The sequence below is a fragment of the Gavia stellata genome, chromosome 15 (assembly GCF_030936135.1).
Source record: "Gavia stellata isolate bGavSte3 chromosome 15, bGavSte3.hap2, whole genome shotgun sequence".
NCBI classification, from domain to species: Eukaryota; Metazoa; Chordata; class Aves; order Gaviiformes; family Gaviidae; genus Gavia; species Gavia stellata.
The window spans coordinates 12,728,001-12,750,162 of record NC_082608.1 but is presented as its reverse complement, the minus strand read 5'-3'; the positions used below and the strand labels follow the sequence as shown (position 1 = coordinate 12,750,162).

Genomic DNA, 22,162 nt, shown 5'->3' with positions numbered 1-22,162 from the left:
CAAATATTGTATACTCAGAAATGTGTCTGGCCTCATGTTTGCATGTACATATCCCCTAAAGCTGTTGTTTTAGTAAAGCTCTCGTGTCATTGTCCCTGGTATGTTCCTACTGAATTTTGTTCTCAGCTACTGGATTGTCATTACAGTTTACTTTTAATGAATATTTCTTTCTAATTTTATTCTGCTGACCCTGGCTAGACTGCTGAAAGTCGCTGTACGCCTATACACCCAAGTGACTGGTTTTTTCATCACTGTTATCCATAAACTGCAGTTATTTGAATTCAAAACTGAATTGGGTGTTAGTTTTTGTCTGCTAGTAGGTGCTCCTTTTCTTTGAAATAAAATCTCATGTTATACCAGAATAAAAAAAAAATACAGTATAAAGAAAAATGTACAGCGCTATACATTAATTTTATTTTGTATTCTGTAGTTAGTTCTTTATATATTATTCTTTGTACGATTCTTTATTCTATAGTTACTGTTACTTTGTTCTCGTTAGGTATGGTCTTGGTGCGCACGGATGCTGGACAGCTTGTAATGGTGCCTCAGCAGGCTCTTGCACAGGCTCAAATGCAGGCTCAAGTACAAACGCAGGGACAAGGTCCTACCAGCATTTCACCTAGACTTTCAGTGCCCACAACTGGCCCTGTTTTTCGCCTGTCAACAGCTCAGGTATGTCTAGCTTGATTTCACTTTACTTTTGTGCATTATGTTTTCCTCTGTCTTACACATTATTAGCTCATATGTTTTTGCAAATGTGCTTTCCTCCCCTTTTTTGTTGTGAAAACAGGAAATACTTATTCAAATGCAGTTTATTTTCTGAGGCCTAGGAATTTTTTTTTTGTATTTCTGAAAAACTCTGTTTTATAGAGTCTCTCTCAAGACCTTGTTCAAACTGTGAGATCATTGGAGGCTAGAAGGCTCAGTCTTAGCCAGAACTTAGTTTGGACTGTATACCACTGGTTCAGTAAGCACCCCTTGTTCCTCTGAATCAGAAACATTGTGATATCCCAGCATGCTGAATGGATGCACAGGATAGCTAGATTTCACTAGAAATTAGAAAAGAAAAAGCCAAACACGTTCAATACAAGGATTTGCAATAATTAACTTTTCTAATGAACTTTATTCAAAAGAAAGGTTTGATTCCTTTGATTCACCTCTGGGTGTGATTTGCCTACACTTAAAGTTTTGTCTGTGTTATGACTACATTTCCTTTTTTACATGGATTGACAGGATAGCATGCTTTCTTGCCCCAGTGGAATGTGTTTGTTTCAACTCAGAACTGATTTATTTTCAAGGGTGAAAGTGTATTGTTTTTTTAAATTACTTGATAGGCTGCATTGGTTTAAAATTTTGTAGGAAGGCTGTTTAGCTTTGGGCCATTTGGGGCTAGAACTGAACTATCTTACTAAAATGTGGAGGCAAACATCTTTGGATGTTAGTACAGGGCAGCTGTGCTGTAATAATAATAGGCAGAGTTGAAGGTAGTTTTGCCTAAAGTCTTTGTTTGCAGAAGTGGTAAGTAATTCTGAGTGGAAAGAGATGAAGAGGGTGTCTTTATGATTTTTTAACTGATTGGTAATGAGGTTGCTTGAAATAACTTAAACATGTATTTTCCGATGTTTAACATTTGATTACTGTCCCATTATAAACTTTGTGCATTACACCATATTTATAGTCTAAAATATTACTAAGTTTAATGCAAAACTGAAAGCAATGATAAACTTTTCAGAAGATAAGGAAGCCAGAACAAAATTTAAGACTTGAAAATAAGTTACTAGCATGAGGCAATCTAAAACACAGAGTAGCCAACTAGAATGTAAGTTTTAGAAATGAGTGTCACTAGGAAGACTGTAGCTCAATGGAATGTATGTCAGGAAAGACATGAATAAAAGCCTGGAAACACTTGAAGAACTTTATGCTTTCAGAAAAGAGATAAATGCAGATGAAAGTCATAAAAGAACTCTTCGCAGAAAAGGCAGCCGTTAAATATTTAAATTTGTGATATCTGGAAGGATAAGAAGACTTGTAGAAGCCTTCAAAGATAAATGTATTCCAGGAAAAATAACCACAGAGATAAGCCTGTGTTAATTTTGAGGTTTTTTGACTAGTTTGATGACAACAAAAGTCCAGACAAGTTCTTTTCAGTTTGTATGTCTGTCTTTGGTTGTTTGGGGCTTTCTTTGTAAATAGGTACAATCAGTTCTTTAGTAGTGACTACAAGGGACTGTATAGCACACATTCTAGCACACTTGTCCTGAGACAAGTGCATAGCATAAATGCAAAACAGACATTGTGGGGTGGGACTTTACCAAGAATATGATCGCAGCCTGGTAGAATGAGTTCATTTTAGCTGTTTCTGTTTCATATTGTTAGTTTTCATGTAACTTTAACTGCTGCGGCCAGCATACAGAATTAAAATTCAGACTGGAAACATTCATAGCAAATATTAACAAATTGTCTGTAGTTTGAAAATGTTTGAGGAAAACACCTTTATTGTACGTAGAATCTTAGGAAGCATACAAAAATGTAGACTGACTGGTTGGCTGTGTGTGTGCAGTCTTTAATAGAAGACTGGAGTTTGGATCTCAAAGTCAGCTTTAAGATGTGTGCATGGCAAATGTTGGGAGTTGATCATGTTGGCTTCAGGCAGCTGTTCTCTAGTTATATGAAACAGTTAAGGTTGTAGAAGGAGTATAATCTATGTTGCTGGATTTATATAAAAATAAACCTGTGAGGATACTGCATGTACGTGTGTTTGTAGATATTGTAGATATACCTAAAATTTGAAGGAGTTCAGGTATTAGAAAGATGTAATTGTTTTTGTGCAGAGTTCTGCCCAGATGAATACACCACTGCATTGTAGATAGTCCTTTATACTTGTTAGTGCTAATAAGCTGGTTGAGAATAGAGGAAACCAGCAAGGCCTTATGAATGATAAATGTCTTGCAGGATGCAAAAGTTTGATTATTTTAGTGTGGCGGGATTAGAATCATGGTATTGTAGCTTGTCAGTATTCATCTCCTTTGAGAGATCTTTGTGGTAGCTACCCAAACTGTACTGCGTCATTTCTTTATTTGTTGTAATTAACAAGGATAAGAAAAAATTAATATTGTTCTTGGGAAATGTACATTGAACTTCTGTGACCCTGCATGTGGTCTGCAGACTCTTCTTTCATTTTTACAGTGCTTATGTTTTATATATGTTAGACCTTAGAGTGTTCTTTTAAAATGATGGTTGACAGCCTTTTAAAACCAGATTGTAAAGGTTTAAATTCTAAAGGTTTATCATATCAGAACTAGACACTAGACTTTTATTTCATTAGGTAGATGGTTTATAACCAGAGACTATTCATTGGTTTTCTGGGGAAAATGTCCAATGACAAATATTCTGCTAAGGTTTTAGAATTGTTTGAGTCGTCATTATGATTAATCAAGAAAAAAAGATCAAGTTTAAAATTCAGGAAACTGTGTGTTCTGAAAAATAGTTTTTTCAGTGAGTTTACAATTAAACTACTTTCTTTCAGAATCAAATTATGATGTGACAGAAAGCTAAATTATGGCAATTAAAATTTTCAATAGAAATTTAAAATGCATGGAAAATAGTCTTGTTTTTTTATGTCTGTAAAGTATTGCAAGAATCCTAGTCTCCACTGTGACTGAAACACAGAAAAATTGTGTGTGCCATTAGCTCAGGACAGACAGAATATAAACATTAATTGCTTGAGTCCTGTGAAATACTTTGCAAGATTGATGAACGTTGCAGGCTACGTGGTTTTAACTTCTAGAGCATCCAATACCTGTCTCCAATATGTTAGTGGAATGGTTGTTATTTTACTGTGCAGAGCTCATTAAATTTACTATTATTTTTTTATTCGGTTATTTTAAGATAGCTTTATTTGGATTGAAATGCAAGGTGCTTTAAATATGTAGAATTCAGTGATGTACCTCAGTCACTGAGTTTGTGTTTTACTCTACTTTTATCAGTGTAGAAAGTCTATGCAGGTGAGAATTTGCAGTCTACCATAAGCATTCTAGGAAGTCGTATCCTACTACGAAGAATGTATGATCTGTCTCAGAAAAGCCATAGCTTTCATGGTTCGTCAGTATTATGGTTGCTTTTCGTCAGATTGTCCTAATTTTTAGCCAGTGTCAAGTGTCACAAGTTACTCAGCTAAGTGATTATTTCCAGTGTTATAGTTAATTTGTATGTACACTTTAAATAATTATTGTGTTAAGAAAGTGTGTTATGAGCTATGTAGCTAGATGTAAAACACAGGTTATTAAATGGCATGCCAAAGAAATTGCAATAGCTGGCAGTTACTTTTGGCAACTCATTAAGAAGTGTTGAGAGTGATAACTGGAGAGTATAAAATGAATTATGAATTACCTTTTTAAAAATTATAAGAAAGATCGTCTGAAAAATTACCAAAATGTTAATCTAAATTTGAAAGCTCTTTGAATCTCTCCCCTCAACAACTAAGTAACTTCTCCTTCACTCTCAAAAAAGGAGGAGGGGAAAATAAGGAGATGTTTTAAATGTTCTTAAATGAGATTGACTTGACTGATACATACAGAGCTGTCCAGATTCTAAGCTGCTTCTGCATCCCAGTAGTATGACAAGATTTTCCTCCCATATCCCAGGGCCATCATGTGATACATCTTCTCCCAGTTGTTTGGGAGGAAAATGAATCAGGTTTCCCAGGAAAATTCCTCTAGCTTCAGTAGATGAGCTTATATCCAGGACAGTGTGTGAGGAAGGACCCGCCTTTCTCTAGGAACAATGGAAGCTGCTGAAATAGAGAAAGCATAGTCTGTTTTCCCTTAGGATTTAGTATATGGGCTTAGGATAATGCTTTCCTTGAAGACAGTGGCTTTATCCTTATATGTTGCATTGCAGAAGGTTCCGAAGTCAAATACCTGTATACAGTAGTATTTCACAGAATCACTAAGGTTGGAAAAGACCCGTAAGACCATCAAGCCCCACCATTTACCTTTGTGGGGAACCTATATAGCCATCCCCCTTCTTTTCCCAAGTTAAAAAAAAAAACTTTTTGATTGCAGTGCTAAACGCAAAAGTTCAGAAAGATTAAGATACGTAACTTCCCGTTCATCCTACATTAATCTCTTCTGTACACGTGCAGTGTGTTACAGTCTTTGCACGATAAATGCACAAAGATAAAAGCTGCTGCTAGGCAATCCAAGCACGCAATTCATGTTGCACAGCAGACTTAAATCTGATGTTTCTTACATTTTGAGTGCTTGGCTTTGCTGTTTAAGTTATTGTTTGACTTCTATTGTTTGTAATACCTTTGTCTCCTTTTTTGCAGCTTTTGGGAGTAGAGGATGTAAGCAAATGTACAGCTTTAGGGACAATTTTGCGTTAGATTCTTGGAAGAAGATAGGCAAATCTATTTCAGAAGGAAGATGGGTTCTTTTCTTGACTCTTAGGTGGGGTAATCTTTGATTAGACACGTACTTGTGCTCCTCTCAGCTGCTGCTGTGTAAACTATGAATAAAATCTGCTTGTTTTCAATTCCTAGTGGAATTCTGGAAAACTGGCTAATCAGGATAAGCAAGTACCTTGTAGGAAGGGTCTCAATTCTGATCAATTTAATGCCAAGCTCAAAGGCTCTGGAGCATGGGAATGTGTCCCAAAAGGATGTACAGTGTCTGAAGCACGGAGTCAGAAGTAGTGAAATGGATTCAGTCAGAACAATCAGAATACGAAAATTAACAGAATAGTACAGAGAAAGCAGTAATTGAGAGAAGTACCTGTAATAGGAAGATGTACTTGATATTGTAATGATCTTTTACATCTACAGTTTTTCTGGTTTCTTTAAGTAAAATATTCAAGAAAAGCATGAATAGGTACAATTGTACTATAAAATAGTTTTAGTTTACGTCCAATTATAAGATTGTAGAGGACTGTAATGGGGGGATATTAACTGTAGCTAACTACTTTTTTTTTTTTTTAGGGAAAAATATTGCAAAATATTCAGGTATATAAAAACAAAATATTTCCCAGATTGTGAATATAAATTCGTCTTCTTGGTGCAGCTACCAGAGGCATGACTTCTTTAAGTTGGTATCCTATGTTTTACATGGAAGTACTCAGTTTCACAGAAGATTATAATAATCTTTTGATACGTTAAGAAGTGCAATTTTGTGGTACTGTGAGTACATTTCCAGTGATAACATGCTTGTTTGAAAAAACATTTAATGCAATAAAAAAAGATTTGGATGTTTAAAGCAAACATTGGTTTGAATTAACTGTGCCTAATTTTAATTGAACAATTTTCCTTCATGCTTTTAGTTTCCTTTTAATTTTTGATTGACATTAATTTTAGCTGAATATTAAAAAGTGATTAGTGTTGCCAAAATTTTATCTGCTATAGGATCTTAGTTAAGGTACAGGATTTTTAGGAAACAAGCTATAATTTGATGCAACTTCATTTGATCTTAGAAAAATTTTCTTCTGGATTCATGTATCACAAACAGGTCAAATAAGTGTGGGTTTGCTTGCATTACTATGTTCTTCAGAGTTAATAGGTAAACTCAGAAGTCTTTTAAAACTGATTATTTAGATTGCGTTAAATTTTTGCCTCCATATCTTATTTTGAAGCTTGTACTTGTGAAATGATGAAAAATAGGTAGGTGCTGCCATCTAGTTTTTCTTTTATGAGTTTCCTTTGTTTATCTACCTTTTTCATTTGTAAAGTTTATGGCTTTTCATGCTTTTGATGCAGATGTTATTTGCTGGTTTCAGTATCTTAATACCCAGTTGGGTTTACATTCATAACCAAAAAGCAAAAAAAAAGTTACTTATTTTAAATTATTTTTAATTAAAATTATTTTATGTTACAAAATTAAAGTACTGCTGCACGCCAAGAATTTGAAGTGAGTATCATACAGGAAAGACCAATGTTAGCCTGGCCCATAATATTTTACTATGAAGAGTCTGTTATTGGAACTTACAAATCAGGTGAAATAGTGTATGTTGGAATTTTCATGAGACTGCTACTGAAAATGGATTTGGTCTTAGAGTTTACTAATATTTTTGTTTCAAGATTGATTCGAAATGTGTTTTCCATTATTAAATTGCTTTGTATATTTTTAAGGATCAGAAAAGTTAGTGTAAAGTTTGATGGTTTAGTACAAATATTTAGACACATAAGTGGGCTACTTAACAATTCTTCTGCTACAAATATGATTACCAATCACTTGAGTTTTCTTTTCATTGCATAAATAGTCCAATCTCTCTCTCTGTATGGATGTATTTTTAAGAAAATGACAATTCTTTTCTAGCTTTGTTTTTTCTTGCTTTAGGCATTTTTCTAACTCTTCAGAATTTCAAGTTTGTGATATAAACTTTACTTATTTATTTTCTGTGTTTTGACATTCACTTTCTGTTAAGTTTCACTTTACCATCCTTTTTTAAAATGAAAAAAAAAGTCTTTTGAACTTGTGAAAAGTGCTGAATCACCTGCTCTGGAAGTGGCTATATTTTTGCTATGAAATATGTTTGATGCAGACAACAGCAGTGTAGTCTTTGCCATCACATGCGATGTTGAGAGCAGTTCTAAACTTGGCTGAAGTTTCACAAGCTGTTCTTCTTGCTAAAGCGGAGCCTTTCAAATCTAAGATAGTTCTGATAATACACTATGCCTGTGCATTTAGCAGTGTTTGTATTTTTATGCAATATTTTGGTGATTTTTTTCCTTTGGTAGTTTTGGTTATTTTTTTCGTATTTATTGATCTCTTTTTTCCTTTTTTTTTTACTGTTTTTTCACACCCTTTCTGCTTTTCTGACAAACGCTTATTTTACTTTTTGCAGAAATTTTAAGCAAATTGATAGATCTTTGCCATTGTCTGAGGTGCATTACCACTACTACCAAATAAGTTATTCTGTACTATTTCTTTTGTATAGACAGTTTTTGGGTTTCTTGTGCAATAGTCTGGAGAAGACGCTTGTGTTAGCAGGGCAGGTAGGTTGAAAGGCCAGAGAAAGTAAAAAATGTGTGGTCTCGGCTATGCTTTAACCACAAAACCATCTTCCTTCCTTCATGGTGAGTGAATTTTTTCTGTGTAAGTTCTTACTACTTACAAGTTCTGCTGCTTACATTTTCATAGCATTAACATACCTGTTAAAACTTTTTAGAAAACACTCAAACATTAGTAAAGCTGTAAAATTAAACATGCAAAGATCTGGAAATGCTATAAAGAACGTTCCTCAGCAGTCTAATAGTGGCTCCCATGTGCATATGCATTATGCTGCATGACCACATACTACTGTTATTTTCAATTTCTACAGTGTGTAGGCTGGACAGTCTTAATTAATAAAGAATTATGTAATATTTTTTTCTCCACTGGGTTGCTTCAGGCTTATTTGCTGCATATTACCTAAGCTCCCCTCTGAAGTAGGAATTAATAACCAAGCAGTTTTTTTGTGAAGCTTATCCCTGTAACAAGTTTCTCAACAAATGCAGTTAAGGGGATTATTAGCCTCTTTTTATAAGTAGAAAACAGAGCCTAATTGTCTCTATTTTAAATAGTAAATTAAAAATACTGTTTAATTTTTTGGGTTGAGTTTGACTTCATTGTCTTCAGTTGCAGCCATGACCACTCCTAGTCACAAACCCCACATTTCAAGTTGTCCACTCATAAATATATGGCATAAGAGTATTGATTACAATAGATTATCTATATTTGCATGCAGCACAAGCACTGCGCAATTGAGGCAGGGGTAGAATCTAACTGAAGGGCCAAAATTCAGCTGCTTTTTATCCACCAGATGATTTAGATGAATCCTACTGATTATAGATGGACCAGCCACCTCACCAGAGAATGAGAAAGTACTTTGATAGTGGATGATATAGGTGTTTGCTTACAGCAACAGGATGCTGAGACTTCAGAGGTAGGGGTTTTGGACTTAGAAACCCCGCTTTCTGAAGGTTTCTTTGGTGGCCCCAAGCTCCTCTGCCTGTCTTGTCTAACTGCTCCCAGTCCTGTGTCTTCCTCCCCTGTTGTTCTTCCAGTTCGTGAACCCAAAAGGGACGTCACAAATGTGAGGAACACAGCAGTGTCTCCCTGCTTTGGGTTCTGATGCTTGACTCCAGCAATGCTGTGGTGTCCCAGAACTCTGGTGGCAATGAAGGTCCTGCCTCTCTTGGCTGACTTGTTTGAGATTCTGCCTCCAGTCATTTTCCGCAATTGTGTGCAAATGTCAAGTTTTTAAAGGGTTAGTACTTTGGCTCAATTTGGCTATATTTTTACCAGAGTGAAAAAATCAAATCCCTGACACACAAATTGCTCTGCAACTGACATTTAAGTGCATGTTCCAGATGAACCATAACCAAAATAATTGAGAGGCAGTCAATAAGCATATGATATTTCTCCATGAACTCTTCAGAAATCTGACAGAATTTTAAGTATCGGAAAATGGAGTTTGGTAGTGAGGAGTGTTGTCATATCTTAGTAGTAGGTAGAGCTACCAGCCATGCCTATAAGAAAGGTTGTATATATTAGTTACTCTAAAATGAGCTACCAGATTTGACCTTTAGCCTATGCTTCTCCCAGTGTCTGTGATCCCACCTTAGTTTTCTCTTTGTTAAACACTGTCTTTTATTGTTTGAGGTATTAGGGAATCTTAGCATGGCCTATTTTGTTTGTAAGAAGTCTTCTGGATTAATGATTAAAAATAAAATTGAGTTTCATTTCAGATTTTGTAAATTTGAATCTAAACTTAAAAGTCACATTCTGCTAAAATTGAGTTTTGCATAGTACCTAGCAAAGCCATGTGCTGGAAGACACAGAAAGAGGTGTCATGATGTGTAGCACGATAAACTTGCCCCTGCTTTTGTGTTAATGTATGTTCAAATGCTGTTGGCGTATTTTCTGGCTTCCTTTTGTGATTGATAGCGGCCAAGTTTATTGACAGGACTGATCATGAAATGATATATGCAACATACTTGTCAAAAGTAAGCTCTCTTGCTCTGTAGTGCAGAGACCATGTTGCTGGTACCCTGAGTGTTCATCAGTAGGTGGTACTATAGTGCAAAACACAAGTATACCACAAACCTCTTTCCAAAGATTCACATACATCAGTGTACTAACCTGTGGCAGTTTAAATTGCCTTGATTTTATAAAGCTGTGAATACATAATGCAATCCCTAAAATTGGTGTAGTCCTGCCTTGGCAGTGACAAATAATCCCTGGATATTTTGGCATATTTTCTCCATGTTCAAGTGGCCTGCTTTTTCAAATACAGCCTTGTATATTCCTTCAAATACAGAGGCAGCTTGCTTGCACGCAGCAGGTACAATGCGATTCGCTCCTGTTTACGCCTCGAGCTTTGCCTCTGTTCATGTGTCCAGAGCTCTGGGGAGAAGATCTACATAGGAAAGTTAAGATGTAGTTATTTCGGGAGTGGATTTATGAGACACAGAGTAATTCTACACTGACTTCTTCCGTGAACAATTATAACGTGCACTGGCTGCCTTTGTGGAAGTGACGTAGTGCACCCTGAAACTGGAAGTCACTTGCATTATCTGTGTGACTTGCGCAGGCAGAATGAACCTTGGAACATCCCCTCCCCAAGCTGGCCAGACGTGAGCCAGATCCGTTTTGAAATCCCTATTTCCACAGTAGCTCTGTGCTGCACTCCACTTGAAATTTCTAACCTCTCTGTGTGGACAGAGCCAGCTCAAGTCCGTATACAAAAGGCTATTTTTAGCATTCTCAAGTGTCCCCATGGAGATTGGTAGGGGATTATATACTGTATTCATTCATGTTCTAGTTTCCTGCCAGTTAATGTCTGAGTACAGGGAAAAAGCCTCTTAAACATTACTTTCATATATTTAGGAAACATAAAAATATGTGATGTGTCTAATCGAAAATGATACAGTTACATTTTAAAATATATTCCTTTCTAAGTCTCTCTTGGTAGTTTTGGAATTTAATAGCATCATACCAAACCTTAGCAGTTTTTCTTTAAAGAACATCATAAATTCTTTCAGATTGTTCCAGTAGGAGCTTGACACAATGGGTTATGATTTTTTTGTAGAATGTTGATCATTTTTGTTTTCTTTTTGATGGATTTCTCATGAGATCTGTTTATAGCTTTCCTATCATAGAAAACACAGCTATTTGTTTCTAAATAGTTTTTACCAGTTCTTCTGAAGTATTTGTGTTGGGAGTCCTTGTAGTGTCTTCTGGCAACTTGTAGCTGTCATTTGAAGATCATTTCCATGATACTTAAGAATTTCTCTAGGCTAGTTCCTTGTTATGTTTCTCATCCACTCATTTCATACTTACCTTTTTAACATTTATGAGTTTTGGAACTATGTTAGTGAACTGTTGCATTACTTTGTTTGCAGTTGTTTGGTAGTAAGGCTTTTTCTTCATATCCGACACATTAATAGATTTTACTGCCATTTCGTATCAAAGGCTTTTGTCATTACAGATTTTTAAAACTGAATTTAGTCTTCATGTTGCGCAATTTGGTCCTGCTGTTTGGCATGATGGAATACTATGTGTGGAATATATTGAATACTTGGTTGAATGGTACGGTGTTATGATACTGAAATTTTGTATTTTAATTCTGTGCAGTTTTGTTTCCAAGTATGTTCCTGTGATGAACTGCGGGCATTTCTTAGCTGAGAAAAATCAGCTAGCAGTCTGAGCTGATTTCTGGCTGCAGATCTTTCTTGGAACTGAGTAGCTGCCAGAAGTTTGCCTGGTTATCTGCTTGCTTTGTAAATCCTCACCTCTGGAAGCACTTACTGACAAGAAGGGGGCAGATAACACAGGCATGCTGTATTCTTAGGTTGTAAACACTGATTATAAGCAAATGAACAAGATACGCAGTATTTATGTTTTCAAATGCAAACATTCATCAAGTAAATATAGTTTAATTCAACCAGTATTTTAAGGAAATCGAAGCAAGTGATCTTCTTTACAATGGAGAAAAGAGGTATGGTATTTCAAAGCAGAAAAAGCTTCTATGATCCTTCTTCCAAAAAAAGAGACAATTCTACCTATTCATGGCGATGCTGTTTATTGCCTCTAGGCTCTCTCAGTATGGAAGACATCCCTAGTCAAAATTTTAAAAATCTTGAAAGCTATCCAAACAAAAAAAAGGTTTTGTTCAGATGTCAGGTAGATTTTTTTTCTTCTTTTTTCCTTTTCTTCCCCAAGTACAGAAGATTGATATCCAGTAGATGATGTTGCTGGACTGATTGGTAAGGAATGCTTGGGGCTTTGAATGCCTGCCTCGGCCTCTGTTCTTTTTGGAGATCTCTTAAGTATACTGGATGTTCTTTGAAGAAGTATTATGTTTAACAAACAGTGTAAGAATCTAAAATAAGCAGTTCTTTATAAAAATATTAATTATAGAGACATATAACTTAAAATGTAAATCAAAGATAAAACGTATTTTTATCTTGTGAGATACAATATTGTCCCTGATTTATTACTCCAGCCACTTAGAAAATTTGTCTTTTCTAAGTATGTGTTTGAATGCAAATCTTAATAAATGCAAGTTATAAGAGACTAGTGGGGCCTCCGTTTTTAGTAACGAGTGGTTTTCTTTTTGTCATAATTGCCATATTGTGTGATGTATTTCTTCCATAATGGTATTTACATTCCTGTAGAATTAAATAACAACTTTCCTGGAGACATTTTTTATTCCTAAATCTTGTCCTTTTATATGATAGTAAGAGATTTCAAACTCTCTCTCCCAATTAAAGTAAACTACAAAAACAATTAATATGTTTGCTGCATGAGGCAAATATACTGAGCTGTAGAGTATGCTACTGAGTGAAAGGCTGTAAGCCAGTCATTTTCCTTTGTCTACACTTAACATTCCAGTTGCTGTCTGGTTACAGAGTGTGCATTCTATGACAAAGATTCTCAAAATGCTTAGACTTTGTTTCTGTGCAAGTTAGTTTCGATATAATTTAATCTGAAATTATTTTGAAAATATTTTTCTGCTCTCTGAATCTTCTCTCCATCTTAATTTTCTTCAAGAAAAAGCACTAGAAAAGGCCAGTAAATAACAAAATGACCAATATGTGTTACTGGCAATTATAAACTCAAATATTGATGAATACTGACATGGAAATATTACAACTGAACTAATACATCAATGTAACATCAATTTTTTGCAGGCCACATCCTATTTTTTCTAATCTTTTCCACATATCTGTATGAGAAATAGCATTTAGGAGAAATGCTGCAAACATATTGTTGAACATAAGAAAGCTCATTTTTGCAGTATTTGTGAATACGTATTTAAGAACATATTACTGGTTTTGGGTTTTTTGCAGCGTTAATAATCATTATTCATGTAATCACTATTATTAAAAAGTCTCAGAGATCAAGTTACTAAGGAGGAAAAAAAATAAAATGCTTATTTTTCCTTTATTAGCAACCAACTTCTGTAGCCACATCTACTGTCCGCCTAGGACTTCCAGTGCAAGCCAAAGTTGTTCAATCTACTGCTACACCTGTCAGTGCTACGTCTGCTGCGACTCTGCCAGGAGGCTCTATTCTTTCACATACCACAGTAAGTAGTAAGAATATAAAAAGCAAAAGATGGGTGAAGAAAAGGATGTTTGTAATTACCTTTTTTCGAAAGTGAATTTTAATGTTCATATGTTTGCTTTTATTGCAAACATAATCCCAGAAATTAATAATGAATGTATAGTCAGACTGAGTTATGCAGGTGCTGAGTGATAGCCTAGATCTTATTTTCTGCTATTTCCTAGATGATAAAAAATTTGAGGGTAGTATAGATTCAGTTTTAAGCTTTTTTTTAAAGAAAAAACTTAAATCAGCTGGACTTATAAATACTGTGTCAGTGGTGGACATGTTGCACTATGTTTGTCCCCTGTAGAGAGCTGTGGTGTCTGCTGTGTGGTCACCAGTGCTGCAAGATCCACGGCATCACCTGTGGCATCTCAGTGCAGGTGCCTGGCTCAGCTTGTTCTGCATCTGTGCCCAAGACAGAGCAAAGCTCTGCAGTCAGGCTGGATTGGGTGGTCCTGGTAGCTTCTGCTCAGTGTGTTATGTTGCTTGGCTGAGCTCTGTAGCTTCTGTAGTCCTGTTTGGTGTGTCTGTCTGAGACTTTTGGCCCTTGGAAGGGTGGCATATTAGGTCAGATAAAGTATGAGAGCTGAACTGGATGGTGGGTGGGTGTGTATGTGGTGCTCTGTGCAGCCTGATAAGCTTTTCAGCCTTCTAAGGTTGAGGAGTGTGCAGCACAGTCTTTGTGTGTGGCCCAGCTAGGTCCAGGACAGTTTTGTTTGCTAGGGCTTTGCACTGGTGCAAAAGCATATATGCTGCTGCTGGGTTCACTAGCTGTGCTAGTGCATTTGTGTCATCTGATGACATCATTTGGTGGTTAGACTTGGTGATCTTACAGGTCTTTTCCAACCTTAGTGATTCTGTGATCTGGATCTGAGCTGTCACCGTAACTGTGGTATAGATAATTGTAAACCTAATGACATGACCACAGATCATTGGGAATTGACTTGTTTGTCTTGAGGGCCAAATTTACAGAAAGTTGAGTTACAGAAGTCACATCATCATGGTGATCTTAAAGGGCTGGATAGTAGCAACTCATATTTTAGTGGTACATTTATTTATGTAATAAAAAGAACTTTAAATGAGGACTCCCACTGTTCAGTAAAAGGTGACAAAATTAGCATTATAATAAGTAAGTAAAGTCAATGGTTTTATTTTGTCAGTAAGGGTGTATTTGAAAGGAAACAAGTTTTTCTTGTCAGGCTTTCAAGAACTTTATGGTTGAGTAAAAGAATTAAAAGAAGATAATTACCTGTTTTTTCAATATAAAATATAAATAGGTATCAGTAGCTACAACGAGTGCTCAAAACTTATTCAAGACAACAGTAGCAACTGGAACATCAGCTTCTCAACAACCTGCAGTAATTACTGGTGGACAAACTCAAGCTTCAGCACAAAATCAGGGTCAGCCTCGGCTGCCACTTCCACCTCATACAACAGCACAAGTACCAGCACAGCCCCAGGTCATACCAAGCTCTCCTGTACCTGGAACTACGGTTGTATCACAGGTAAGTTTTAAAATACTAGATACTTGGTTTTCTTAGTACTTTATGAACTTCTAAGGTCTATTGAGAAACAGAAAGAACTTTTTCTTCATGCAAGCGTGATCGAAGAAATATTTTGCAAACAAGAAACCCCTCATTTCAACAAATGAGGATACAAATTCTGAGAGGGAGGAAGAACACTTGTGGTCAGCTTTCCCCATCCTGCCGTGTATGTGTCAGTAGTGAAAGAACTATTCTGTTTCTGTAGACAGAACATTCAGGCCTTCAGCCTATGAACTTCATTATTGTCATGTTGCTGGGCCTCAAAACTGTGGCTTACACTGAAATGTAACATTTCTGTTTCTCTGAGTAATTACACCATATAAAAATAATGGCTTGAAAAAATTAAAGCATCTGTTCTCCTACTGATGAAGAAAAGACTAAATATGATGATGTTTGAAGACTATTTCTAATTTGATTTTACTGCTATAGCTGCTTTGTACAAAAACGTACTGAATCAATAATTTAACAAATTAAGATAGCTTGGGGAACATTGTACATTGTGTATTGGGCATCTCAAAGGAGAATGCATCTCCAACAAATCATGTTACTTCTCATATTTAAGGTTACTTTATCAAAACAGACTGTAAAATATTAAGTATATTTCTTTCATTGATTTTTTTTTTGTTAGTATTCATGAGGTATGATGTTCAGTTACGTAAATAAGTGAAGAAAATGTCGAGTAACTAGCAGCAATAGTAAAATAGCTGCAGATGTATTTCAAATGTGTCCTGCCTGAATTAGAACAATTTAATAATTTTCCCTATTTATAGTGATCAGAGCATTCATTGATCCTGATTGGAAAATAGCATGGATCTGATATTTGTTTTCTTTGGCTTCTGCAGGAAATGCAAGAGAATGTGAAAAAATGCAAAAACTTTTTAGCTACCCTTATAAAACTTGCTTCTCATAATTCACCATCTCCAGAAACGTCCCGTAATGTGAAAGCTCTGGTTCAGGATTTGTTGGTAAATATTTAGTTAACTTTCATTTTGTCAGTTATCTATTAAGCTTGTTATTTACGTATGCTGAAAACTATTGCTTTGATCTTAATTTTTTTTTTGCTGTAATGAAAGTGAAAGGAGTTGGGCTACATCAAAATGCAAATATTCTGTATGTTACGTATCTTCAAAAATCTGTTAAAGGTAGGCTTTCTCTTAGTTTCTGAAAGGGGAGATGCAATGAAGTATTTAGTATGCATTCGTCAAAAACACTTGTTTTGATGGATATTATTTTGGTTGTTTATTTAGAAAAATGGGGTAAAATACGGTATTTTTCCTTGACGATTCATTAAGTTTCTTTTCCTCCAAACCATGGTCTTTTCTGAAACAGTAAGAAGCTATTAAATGTTTTAACCACAGAATTAATGTAGATATATGCCTCCACAACGTGGTTTAGAGTTTCTAGGACTGAAGGAAAAAGTATTTTGTTAAGCTGCTGAGTCCAAGCAGTTCTGCAGACAGATGCCCCTGCATGGAGCCTTAACTGCAAGTGGATTTCAAGAGGAAAAGTTATATTTCAGCTAGACAGAGTCCTTGGGCCCAGAAAAAGTCTGACTTACTGTAGTCTCCAGGGCAACAGATGTTTCAGTGAATTGTATAAATCTGTTGCGGACAGATGTTACTGTGGAGCTGGATAAATGGTCAAGCTTCTTAAAAGAAATTAAATGTAGTCTATGAAGAACTTGGATTTAGAAGTAGTTGATATATGTATTTCTGTGAAATCATTGACAGAGAAACCTGTGTATTTTAGACAAGCTTAAGACTTTTTTCAAGTATGAGCCATTCAACAATAATACTAAGTTGTTCCGGTAAAAAACTCGTTTTAACTTTTGAAAACTAAGAAAGATTAGCGAAGTAAAGGCAACTACTTATACTATTTTAAACAAAGTAATGAGGCACATATATAATAAATATATTTATTGAAGGTTTTTTGGTTTCTTTGTTTCTGTTCTTGTTCTGTATCTGTCCAGGAAAGCTAATGAATGTTTTTATTACTATCTGAGATTGTAACTAATGATACTTAGCAGTATGATGAAATATACCTGGGTTATAGAGTTCTCCTGTATTAACTACTAAATAAACTATTGAATATATATTTCATAGATTTTATAGATTTGTAAGTGTATATTTTGTGAGTATATACACATATATACTCACACACATTTATATAGGTAAAAATTTCATATATATATACTTATATGTATACTTTTTATATATGCATATGCTTTACATATATAGTTTTATATATAAGCATACACATATTCTACTAAGTTAAATTGAACCTTCAAAATTGGTTTTGGAATTAAGTAAAGATACTTTCTTATTATAAGTGCTGACAAATTCTGTAATAGTTTGTAAGGTTACTTCAACAACCTCGCTTTCACTAATATTTTTAAAAAGAAGTCACTATGTAAATGTTAGCAAGAGAATGGAATTCCAAAAAAGACTTGAGTGTTTGTGGGATCTCATCATGTCTTAAATTGTGCATCCACAAGGGAAATCCCTGAATTTTGAGTGACATGTTACATATATAAATTCACTCTTGACTGAAGGATTTACAGATACAGAGGAGTTGAGGGACTTCTGAAAGTTCTTCTTGAGACGGTAGCCTATTTAGCTGGAGATATATACATATATATTATCTGGAAAAAAACCCAACCAAACAACTGAACTGAGTTGTTGGTGCTTTTTTATCTCCTCCCTGAAGGATGCAAAGATTGATCCAGAAGAATTTACAGGCCGCCTTCAGTCGGAACTCAAATCATCTCCTCAGCCATATCTTGTACCTTTCCTTAAGGTAATGTGAATATTGTTTAGATAAATTTATTTCAGTGCTAATGTCACTACATTAAGTCTTAGAATATGCTTTTAAAAGGAAATTAACTTTGCCTGTCTAGAGCAGGACTACTCAATTTTTACTTTGTGCTACCAATTTCTGTTGAAATCTTCTTGGCTGGAAGTCACGTTCAGGCTCCGCCCCTGTCAGGCGTCGTGGCTGGGAGCTGTGGCTGTGTGCTGCAGCTGACTGCTCCCGGACAGGTTGAGAGAATGGTAAAAAATAGGGATTTCTTACAGGGGGAAGGCCTCATGTGGTTGGGACCTTGGTTTAGGTTTAAGAAAAATTTATTTGTTGTCCAGAGATGATCTGGAGTTTACTGCTTGAGTAGCCCTGATCTAGAACATTGTAGTAATTAGATTTATATTTAAAAAATTAGGTTTATATAGAAAAATTCTATAATCTAAAAAATCCTAGATTTATATGAAAAAATCCATTGTCTAGTCTGTAGTGATCCTTTACTGTTATAATGCGTATACTTTTCTGTGGTAGTATGTAATTTTTTGTGAAGGAGTGCAGCATTCGCATTTGGAATAGTCGCAAGTTATTTCTATAGAATGCTTCAAGTAATTTAAAAAGCTTTTTCCATATTGTTTTTGTAATCTACATTTGAGTCATTGATAACTTTCAATGCATATGTAATAGCGGTTATGAAAACCTAAACTGGATAATGCTGTTGAAATAATTGATTAGCTGATCCTACTTCTAATCTGGAACTAATCTATAATAGAAGTTCTAATGTGATACAAAATGGATTTATTGGTGGGTCCTAAGGTAGTGTACGTGGGAGTAAATTTAACTTTTAATTGCTTCTTGTACATTAGCGACAATAGCTTCCACATGCAAGATTCTATACAAACATACAAAGCCTGTTTAATTATGTCCCAACAAAACCACAACTATAATTTTAAAACCATTTTTCTTCTAGTCCAAAACTTCTCAGTTTAGGGCAGATTTCCTCTCTTTCTTCTCTCCCTTCAACTTTTCTTCAGAACTGTTTCCCTCTGCTTCTGTTTTGTCAGGTTATCATTAACCCTTATTTGTGCCTTTTCCTTCTCTTATACTGCAGTCACTTCTAGCATCATGATAAGTTTTAACTTGTTTCCTTTCTTTGAAGTCCTTTCTTGGCAACAGGCATTAAGTTTTTAAATAAATATTAGAAGTTTAGAAAGAACTGTAGCTTGGGCTAAACACTGTTGCATTCTACAGCTGCCTGAGGGGAGCACTTCAAAAGAACACTACTACCACTTAAAAAGTAAAAAGTTTATTCGTGAAGGTACAGTATACCCTTTTAGAACTATATTTTTTGGTTGAACTGGTCTGAACATGAAGCATACAATAGTACACTTTTCTAATCCAGTCTAATCTAGTCTAATCCAGATCAGTAATAATACAGTAAACAGCTATTGCTGTAGGGCATCAACAGTTAAATCATCTTGTTCTAGGTGCTGGAGGCATGTCAGGAGAAGTAAATTGGCGCAGCTTACTACTTCTAGTATGCAGTGGGAATAGGGTTGTTCCTACGGTTCTGCCTTTTCTATTTCCATTTTTTTTGCCCTTCCAAAGACCTAAACTACACGTTCTAGATAGTCTTGAGGAGTGTTATATTTTGAATGCTACGGTGGAATTAGGGCACATCAAAATCTACAGGGTTGCTAAATCCAAATTGAAAGCTTAAAAATGTCAACTGAACTTTCCCTCTTACAAAATACGTTCAATCTTACTTCTTTTTGATGAATAGGCAGATAGTAGAATTGGAAAGAAAGCTGCATTCTTTCAGTTATGTTTACAGCAAATTTAAAAAAATTTTTCGTCAGCCTGCTAAATTTGCTATTTCATAAACTTTTTTTCTGTTTTTAGAAAAGTCTACCTGCATTGAGACAATCTTTACTGAATAGTCAACATTCAGTTTTGCAAGGACAGCCGTCTCAGCAGTCACTTCAGCAAACCAAGCTATCACAAGTTATACCTCAATCTGCCTCTGGAAGCATTTCCTCTGTTGTCACAACGCAGACAATAGGAATAAGGCAACCAAACAACATTTGCACAGTGTCTGTATCAAATACAGTTCAGCCTCCTCAGGTTAAGGTGGTACAGTCAAATCAGAGTTCTCAACTGGTAGGTACTGTAGTATAAAAGAGAATTTAACAAACGGAATAGCAGTTTTCAATGTTATTTTTATTGCAACTTGTTTGGGAAAATACTTTTTTGTTTGTTTATATCATATTCTGTGATATATAGTAGTACCTCATTTTATGGCAGCTCACACCTATGTTCAACCATTAGTTTAGATAACATTATTAACATAAATTTAAGAAAGTATGTTCTTGGCCTTCTTGTCTGGAATACAGTTGTTATCTGAGCACAGTGGAATCTGAATTAATTACAAATGTAGAACAGAAAGCTTTTAAAGACTTACAGGCAGGAGTATAATTTTTAGTATGTCATTAGGTATGCTGCTTTGCTTAGATTAGTCTGCATTTTAAACTCTTCTACACATAGTTATAAAATCTTGTAGAAGAATAGCTGTACTCTACCAGCATGTTTTGTTTAGAAATAGTGCCATACTTTGTTATTTACTGAGATATATCATTGTGCATATTGGAGTATTATGTGCTTGGACTCACTAAGTTCAAAGGCACTATCAATAAGGCAACTATACAGCCCGTTACTCACTGAGAATGTGGTGAATTTACCCTGCTGTTACATAGGATCTTGCGGATATGTTTACAGTTGTAATTAAAATATGTTTAGGATTTTTACAAGGCCTTGAATTGATATAGGCGTTATCATCCTTCAAACAAAGATGTAAGAGTTTCTTTGTCTGTGGTTTCTGTGTATGTAGGAGTAAAGTACTTGACTTAGGTTTCAAAAATCAAATTGACAAGTTCCAGAAGGTGTATCAAGTTGGTAAAAATTTATATTATCAAGATTCAGAAATGTAAAACCTTACAGTGATCTATCCTTGAGTTTATAGGCTCTATAAAGGATATAAATAATTTGTAGGGTGTGTGGAGAGAGAATATTGCTTTTGCTTTAGTTTAAAAGTAGCAGCGTACAATCTGAAAATGTCTGAGCCGTCTAAGCCATGTCTATGGAACCTTAAAAATACTTTCTAGCAGTTAAATTACTAACTTTAAAATGAAATTAATATAATTTTACCATCCTTTAGTGAGCATAGTTTTAACGTGTGAGACCATCTTAGATGCTAAGACTTCTGACTCTGGCTTTTGTAATACACACAAGACATTTGGATATTTTGCACCTTAACTCGGCTGCTTTCTGTTCAGCCGCTTGCATTCTTTCTTTTTCTAACATGGGTTCTCCCCACCCCTTCTGGACTGTTGTATTAATTAGAAAAGTGTTCGTCAGACTTTTTGTGACTTCTTTTTGATTCATCCATGTTTCGTAAGACTGAATTGACAATAGCTTTGGTTCTTTGAGGTAGGGGAGCGGGAACTGGTTGTAATTACAGGCAGTAGGTGTAAAAACTACTCTGTGTCCTGGGGAAAGCAAATTTCTGACAGCAGCTGACAGGTTCCTTACAAGTATAAACCTTCATGGCCAGTAAATGTAGCCTTATCTCATGACACAGTCTTAGGACTAACCTACTGCCAGGTAACATGGCTTTTTCCAATGTTTTATAACCCACTTTAACCATTCCTGTGCCTACTAGGCAGGCTGCATGCCACCTTTTGAGAAACACTGATGTAGAACAAAAATGTGTCAGTAAGTCTACAGGAATTCTTACTCTTAGGATTATAGTTCTTGTGGGATATTTTCTGAATGGGATAAAGCCAAATTTATGGGAGAGAACCTTCTGTGTCTCTCTCTCACATGTCAGTGCATACTGAAAGCAAGCAATCGTGATGTTAACCTGAGTAGAGATTAACAATGTGAAGAGTTGCTCTGTTACCTTATTCAACATACCTATGCAACATGAGGGAGCTGAAAACTGCTAAAGTAATATATTGTAGAGATTGATCTGATGAGCAAAAAGTTGTTTTTCTGTCTGTAAGGAGGTCATAGGTCTAGGACTGAATTTTCATCTTACCGGGTACATGAAATGACTGCTACATTTTCAAAAGGTAGCAAACTGTGCAGAGCAAAACTATGCTTAATACTTTTCCTTTTCTAGAAAATATTTAGGAAGAAGTGAATACATCAAAAATTATAATTTATTTGCTTTATTGC

General features: G+C 35.3%; 1 protein-coding gene across 1 annotated transcript in view; it reads left to right on the top strand.

Moving 5' to 3' along the window:
• LOC132318239 (transcription initiation factor TFIID subunit 4-like) overlaps window positions 1-22,162 on the top strand; it is a 145,934-nt gene that overhangs the window by 4,444 nt on the left and 119,328 nt on the right. The window contains exons 2-7 of the mRNA XM_059824933.1: window positions 500-672; window positions 13,429-13,566; window positions 14,867-15,094; window positions 15,976-16,098; window positions 17,840-17,929; window positions 19,829-20,086. Coding sequence (XP_059680916.1) covers window positions 500-672; window positions 13,429-13,566; window positions 14,867-15,094; window positions 15,976-16,098; window positions 17,840-17,929; window positions 19,829-20,086 — 1,010 coding nt within the window. The remainder of the gene's footprint in view (window positions 1-499; window positions 673-13,428; window positions 13,567-14,866; window positions 15,095-15,975; window positions 16,099-17,839; window positions 17,930-19,828; window positions 20,087-22,162) is intronic.